Source organism: Arachis ipaensis, chromosome B10 (assembly GCF_059453495.1).
Source record: "Arachis ipaensis isolate K30076 ecotype BB chromosome B10, ASM5945349v1, whole genome shotgun sequence".
NCBI classification, from domain to species: domain Eukaryota; kingdom Viridiplantae; phylum Streptophyta; class Magnoliopsida; order Fabales; family Fabaceae; genus Arachis; species Arachis ipaensis.
Window position 1 is genome coordinate 131,630,220 of NC_142435.1, and position 8,342 is coordinate 131,638,561.

The 8,342-nt window shown below is 33.9% G+C and overlaps 1 protein-coding gene across 1 annotated transcript; it reads left to right on the forward strand.

Annotated features, from left to right (window-relative positions):
• Nucleotides 1–2,798: 2,798 nt before the first annotated feature.
• On the forward strand, nucleotides 2,799–3,902 carry LOC148581750 (uncharacterized). Its single transcript, XM_088493511.1, has one exon. The coding sequence runs from the start codon at nucleotides 2,799–2,801 to the stop codon at nucleotides 3,900–3,902; it is 1,104 nt and encodes a 367-aa protein (XP_088349637.1).
• Nucleotides 3,903–8,342: the final 4,440 nt, after the last annotated feature.

Here is an 8,342-nt window from a genome sequence, read left to right on the forward strand (position 1 = left end):
CAGTACCTTAACCCAGCAGCTTAAATTATATTATCAACAACAAATTAAGAGAACAAATCAAGCAAAACGTCAATGTCAAAATTTTCAAAAGAGGCATAATGCTGAATAGATGACCAGAGGTAGGGACAGTGATACATCAGTTAAACAATCATCCAACTCACAAGACGCATAAAAAAATAAAATCTCACCACTACCCGAGTAACTAAATCAGTAATTTTACTTTTATTAAGAACAGATAAAAAAATCATGAAAAACCAAACTCAGGAAGCATTGTGTAATCTAACCAGAGGTAGGGACAGTGAGACAGAGAGCGATATTGACGGCGACAAAATGCGAGCTCCACGGCTACGGCGAGTAGAACAGAGACCTCGACTGCGACGGTGATGATAATAGAGACTTCGGTGTTGACGGCGACGAGAAGAGTTAACTCGCGGCGACGGCGAGGAGAAGAAATAGCTCGACAATGGAATCGTCGATGAGGTTGAGGCGTTGCGGGAGAGCGGTGGGGGCTGCTGTGATTGCACCGGGCGATGGTTGCGGAAGGGGTTAAGAGAGGACGGTGGCAGCTAGGATATGTTTCTTTTTATTTCATTTTTCAGATTTGGGGCTGGGAGGAGTGGGGCTTGCGGGTAGTCCATTAGGGGCATTTTTTTTTCCTTTTTCCTGACTAAAAATCAAAACATTACCGTGTTGCCCGGGCAAACCATAATTAGCAATTGTTATATGATTTTGCCCTTAAATAAGTAATAAGTAATAATTATAATAAGAATGATATTTATTACACTATAAAAGGCTAATATTATACTTATAATACCTATAGATATATTAAAATCATAATTGCGTATAATAGCGGTAATTTATAATATTTATAGATATTTATATATTAATATCCGTATAAATATTTATAAATAATATCTTTATTAATGATATAAGATTATTCTTATCATAATTTATTGTATAATGTTTATTGTAAATATTATAACTATTAATATCCTTATAAAAATAATTAGAAATATTCTATTAATTATAATTTATTACAATAATTGCTTATAATTTATAACCATCAAAACTTTCGTATATTAATTTACAACCTATAACATTACTATATTATAAGGATATTTAAATATTAATAGTATTATATAGCTGATTAAAATTATGGGATTAATTATTATATGGTGTAATAATTTTTGCAAGTTAAAAAAATTTAATAAATATTGTCTTCGATCATTTTTTTTGTTGAAACCAATTCTATCACAATATATAAAAGGATTTAGTATGTGTTTGGATTTCAGTTTGCAAATGTCAATTTGCATAAAATTGATTTTATAAAATTTATTTTGATGAAAAGTAAATTTGGGTTAACATGATTTATGTTTGACAATATTTACTTCAAAATTGATTATAGATTAATAAATTTTGTTTGGATTATACTAATCAAAATTAACGCTAGATGAAAAATTACTATTAGAGATATCAATTTTAATTATTTTTTTATATACATACAAAAACAGAACCTCACAAGTACAATATAAAAAATATTTATTATATAAATACATAAATACATTAAAAAATTATGAAAGAGTGGTCTCTAAATTTTATAATGTTAAACAAAAAAATATTTTAGTATTTTTTTAGTATTACCCGTACTCTTTAATTTAGACTTATTTTGGACTATAAATTTTCATTATTTATGGCTCTACTATTACCTATAATAAATTTTTTTATTTATTTTTCATTTTTTATAGGATCATAGTTTATGTTATACAAATTTTTTATAATAAACGTAGTATATAATAATTACAATAACAAAATTTACAAAGTCAAAATAAAAAATAAAAAAACTGATATAAAACAAAGATAGAGTACATCAAAGAATAGAAAAAATAATCATACGGAGATCAAAATAGTAAAAAATTCATAAAACCAACAACATATACCATATAAACAAAAAGAATACAATAAAAACTAAATAAAATTCATATGAACAAAATAATAAAAAAAACTGACAATAGAAAAAGTAAAGTTTACTCGTTCATTATATTTATAGGAGTATAGATGATGCACACAAGTGTAACAAGACCCCTTTTTTATACTTTATTTTTAAAGTAGTATTCATTTTTCATTGTAATAACTAATTGATATTGTAGAGAATGTTGAACGAGAAGAAGAGAGAACAAGTTAATATAAGAGTGGGGATGAGCCAATGATAAATATGTAGATAAATAATGGTAAAAAAAAAGAATGATAAACTTAAAAATAAAAAATTTTAATAGAATAATAAAACTAGAGATAATTTAAAATATTGAATATAAAGTTATTAGACATAAAAGTTTTTTAACCATTAACATTATACGAAAGACATTAGTTACACACTGTGCACTTTAAAGTACATAGACAAACTTTAAATAATAACAATGCCAAAACCATAAAAAATACTAATAAGACTATATGTGGTCCTATTTTAGGAGACTATTATTCGCCATAATTTCCCGTATGACAGTAAGCGAAGGAAACACATTTTTTATATTTTGCAAACCATTTTAAATCTCATATCAACTGAAATTTGCTAAAACTATGTTGCTTGCTAAAATTATATCGTCATAATTCTGATGGATGCAAAATTTTACCTTTTTGTTTTCTCATCTTTTCTTACGTCACTATTAATTAGTTCGCTTTATTTTGATACTAAACTAGATATTGATAAAACTTGGATTTCAAAATCACGGAGTAGTGTGGAATATAGGCAAGGACTGAATCATTTTTTAGACTTTGCGTTTGCGAATGCATCCTCTGATGGCATGATAAAGTGTCCATGTCCTAAATGCGGGTTTCAACTTATGCAAACAAGAGAGGATGCATACGACCATCTGTTGTTACGACCATTTCCCCCTGGATATACTATTTGGGTGCGTCATGGTGAGAATCTGGTTGAAGAAAGTCTTAGATTGGGACGAGTAGATGACAATCTGATATCCCAAGTGAATCAAATACACCAAATGGTCAATGAAGCCTTCAATTTCACGATACAATATGGGAGTGAGGATATCACAACAATCGAACATGCAGAAGATGATGAAGACGTGTTACCAAGCTTGTATGAAGGTCCAAGTCGCGCGGCGCGAGATTTTAACGATCTACTATCAGATGGAGAACAGGAGTTATATCCCGGATACTCAAAGTACTCCAAATTATCGTTTTTAGTGAAGCTTTATCATATCAAGTGTATGTGCGGTATGAGTGACAAGGCAATGACAATGATTCTTGACTTACTGCGGGACGCATTCGAACAAGCAAAACTTCCGAATACAGTGTATGAAGCCAGAAAAACAATAAGAAAGCTGGGTATTGAATACGCCAAGATAGATGCTTGTCCAAATGATTGTATGCTGTACCGAGGTGATGATGCGAACCTGACTAGGTGCAAGAAATGTGGATGTTCAAGATGGAAGCAGAAGACTAAAAAGGGCTCTATTCTTAGACTCAACGTACCAGTAAAGAGAAATGGAAAACCTATAGCAGCCAAAACCCTTCGTTACTTTCCCCTCATACCACGACTGCAGTGGTTATTCATGTGCAGCAACACATTGAGTGATATGTTATGGCATTCACAGGCGTCTAATAACGATGGTTTCCTTAGGCATCCAAGGGACGCTGAAGCATGGAAAAAGTTTGACGCAAAGTATACTAATTTTTCGGCGGATCCACGCAATGTTTGCCTAGCCTTGGCGAGCGATGGATTTAATCCCTTTGGGAATATGACCACAAAGTACTCCATCTGGCCTGTGATTCTTATTCCGTATAATCTACCACCCTGGCTTTGCATGAAGCAGACATCTTTCATCCTATCCACGCTTATTCCTGGGCCGAAAATGCCAAGTAACGACGTAGATGTTTATTTGTAGCCTTTGATAGATGAGTTGAAGCAATTATGGGATGGCGTTGAAACCTATGATGCCAAAGAGGGAAACACTTTCAAGATGTGTGCGGCACTGATGTGGACTATCAGCGGCTTTCCAGGATTGGGAAACCTATCTGGCTGGAATACGCACAATGGGTTAGCCTGTCTTACGTGTAACTTGGATGCTAAGCCACATCGGCTGAAAGACAGTCAAAAATGGTGTTTCATGGGCCATCGATGCTTTTTAAATCCGGGACACAAATACAGACTAGACCGGAATAGATTTGACGGGTAGGTCGAAGGTAGAGATCCGCCAAAGAAGTTATCCGGAATAGATGTATTGAGGCAATAGTCAAATGTGCACGTTTCATTTGGGAAGAGTTCAAGTGTGACATCCAAAAAAAGACGCAATGGCCAGGATGTGGATGAAGATGACTCGCATTGGAAGAAGAAGAGTGTTTTCTTTGACCTCCCGTACTGGGAGGATCAGATGTTGCGTCATAGCCTCGATGTGATGCATATAAAAAAAATGTGTGCGACAATGTAGTATTCACTATCTTAAACGATAGCGGCAAATCTAAAGACAATGTTAAAGCTCGCAGAGATTTACAATGCATGGGTATAAGGCCTGAATTATGGCCGGGAGAAGGTGGTAAATATCCTTCTGCAATATTTGCGATGTCGAATTCACAGAGAGATGTATTCCTGAAGACTTTGCAGAATGTGGTTTTTCCAGATGGTTACTCTAGAAATGTTGCTCGTTGTGTTGATTTGTGACAACGCAAGTTATCTGGGTTGAAAAGTCATGACTATCATATTCTGATGGAACAATTACTCCCAATTTTAGTGAAGAATGCACTTTCGAGTCCGGTGTCCAATGTGATTGCAAATTTGTCGTCATTTTTTCGAGAACTTTGTGGGAAAGCCATAAACCCTATGCAGCTTGCTGTGCTTCAGAATCATGTTGTGCAAACCTTGTGTCAGATGGAAATGATTTTTCCTCCATCCTTCTTCACCGTCATGGTTCACCTCACCGTGCATCTCGTTGATGAAGTTACTCTTGGTGGACCAGTACATTATAGGGGATGTATCCAATAGAAAGGTTAGCTATTTGATAAATCCCTTTAGTACATTTAGTTCAATTAATTATGTATATACTAAGCATTTCATTATATTTATATAAAATGTATTTAGGACGTCTGAAGCAATATGTTCGTAATAGGGCACAAGCGGAAGGCTCAATTGCAGAAGGCTATTTATCTGAGGAAATCCTGACTTTCTGTTCTAGGTATTTGGATAATATTGAGACTAGAATCAACCGACCAGGGCGAGTTGATGCTGAGCCCGTTGACGTTCGTCATAAATCAGGGGAAAGTATGTTCCCAGCTATTGGAAAGGCATTAGGGGCTGTATCGCATTTCGAACTCAGTCCAATGGAAAAACATCAAGCTCATCATCATGTGCTAGTCAACTGCGATGCCATGGTTACGTTCCTTGAGTAAGTATACGCATGTATTTCTAAAACACCAATATAACTCTTTTCTCCCAGTGACTAGTTAGACTAATTTTCTTCTCTCCAATAAAGTACATTTAGGGAAAACACAAAGCGAAGCTTGCATCATCAGACAAGGTCGCAAGCTAAGATAGATAGTGTCGTCCATGCAGAATTTCCTCACTGGTTTAAGCATAAGGTTGACAAAATATTAACCTGACCAATGTTTTTTTAGCCTGGAGTTAGTACTAAATGAAAACCGATTTTAATATAAAGCATGAATGTTATGTGGTTCCAGGTTCTTCTGAAAAGTACGCTTCAATCGAAAGACCTGCAGTTGCTTGCGTGCGGTCCCATAATTTAGGCCAGACGTTTTGGGGCGTACAATGTTAACGGGTACAAGTTTAGAACTATCTCAAAGGAAAACGAGATGAAAACACAAAATAGTGGAGTATATGTATCATCTAATACAAGAAGTTATGCAAGCATGCGTGATAATAGAGTGGATGTTGGTGGTGTTCCGTATTACGGAAAAATTATAGATATAATTGAATTAAATTATAGCTGTTCCTTCACAGTGGTATTGTTCAAATGTGTTTGGGCTGATACCACTACTAGTAGAGGCATCAAACAAGACCATTTGGGGCATACCAGCGTTAATTTCTCTCGTCCAATACACACTGGTAATCGTGAAGAAGATGAACCGTACATATTGGCATCAGAGGCTCAGCTTGTATACTATGTGGATGATGAAGTAGCTAAAGAATGGAGTGTTGTGGTTCATGTGAAACCAAGGGATTTGTATGACATGGGAGAAGAGAATGAAGAAGCTGAAGTTGGTTTTTCTCCACAGCCAGGGTTGAACATGTCAGCGAAAGGTGACATTGGAGATTTACTGTTGACAAGGGAGGAAGATATAGAAGACCTCATAGAAAATGCCTCAGAGAATTTCGATGATGTCGCGTAATACATTGTATGATGCATTTTAATGTAATTTAAAAATGATATTTCTGTCATAAACTAAGTTAAATAATCTCAGCGTTGTATGTTGTTTTCTTTGGTTACTTTATACTTGTGTAGTTTTTTTTTTTTTTTGCGGTTAAATATTTATGTTATTGTGAATTTAGATGAGTAAAAGCAGACTTTTTGGTTCTTTCAACGATTTTAATACGAAAAAGTTAGTTTACGCTAAATCTATAAACCTTCTACAGGTGTTTTTCTTAGGGTTGCATTTTTCATAATATTGCTATGTACTAAGCAATATAATTTCAGTAGTGTTACGTTTTGAAAACAATAGTGAACATAACATGACGGTGGAACAGGATCGATGAAAAATGAAGACTTTTCGTCATCCTCTGCAAGCACAACAATTGTTATAGAGCTTCTGTTTAAGAAAATTGCCCAAACTACTAACAAGGGTGATGGTAATTGTCGAATATATTGCGTTTAGTTTTAAAATTGTCTTAGCATCTTGTAGTTTGGTTTTTTTTCTAAGTCTGTATTTAATGACTCCAGAGTTCTCAATTTCTTCTATGTATACTCATTCTATTATGTGCATGTTGATATTTTCAGTCTTACCTGAATATTCCGGAGAAATAGTTCCTGACAGTCTAGATGGAAAAGAGTCTGATTCAGAAGACATTTTAGATGATGTATCCTCAGTCGCAATCGATAGATCCATGCAGTTTGATCTGAATAAGGTTCCGGATGAAGAGGAAGAAACTTTAGAAGACCAACAAGATAAACAAGATGATTTACATGTTAAGAAAAGGTGCTTTGATCTGAATAAAATGCCATGGTATGGAGATGAAATATCAGATCCTCTGAAACGTGAAGCCCATAGATTCATAACAGAGTATTTTTCGCCGGGTCAATACGATGTTGGAGAGAAATTTTGATCTTTTAATATAACAGTTACGCTGATTTCCTTAGTTTAATGATTTGGGTCGCAGTTGTACGTGTTTATTCTTGATTTAGGTTTAGTAAGGCATAACTTCAAAGAGGAGTAACTTTGATTCATGCTCTCTAGAACTTTGTTTTAACTTCATAAATATTAGAGTTTGATTTATTTTCTTCTTTTACATCCATGATTGAATGCAGTTTTTAAATGCTAATAACGTCATGAAGAAAATCTTATTGGTAAATTTGTTCACATGAGTTAACATATATAGTTTACAAGTAACTTGTGAATATTTTTAATGTAAAACAAATGTAGAAAAAGTGTTACGAGTTTAAGTAACAATGATTTAAACATAAGTATCTTCAGTTAGTAATCGTTACTTAAATAGATTATACCTAGATGGTTATTACTAAAGACAACAATGGAATATGTGGTAATACACATTTTGCGGCGGTTTAAACGTAACCGCCGCAAAATGCCTAACAAGAAGTTACCGGCGGACATATCGCGGCGGTTTTCGAAAAAACGCCACGAAATGTTAATCTGACCGGCAATATAGCGGCGGTTTAAAGAAAACCGCCGCTAAATGACAACATGACAGCAATATAGCGGCGGTTTGAACAAAACCGCCGCTAAATGTCGGCCTGATTGCGGCCCCAACCTTTAACCGCCGCTATATGTGCCGCAATTTGTCTTTTCGCGGCGCATTTACAAAACCGTCGCTATCTTAAGAAATTGTTGTAGTGTATTGAATAAGTCATACTATATATTTATATATAATAAATATATATGTTACTTAACTCATTTTTAATATATATTTTATTTTAATGACTGATTTGGTAGTTATTTTTAATATACACCTAATTGAATAATTAATTAAAAAAAGCATTTGTGTATAAATTAAAAATTATATATGTAAAATTTAAAAAAAATACTTTAAAAATCCATATCAATGAATTATTATTGGATTTTTTTTTGTCCGAACATTATTTATCCATTATAATTTAATAATTTATAAGTATATACTAGCAGTGGAAGGAGGGAATATTCAT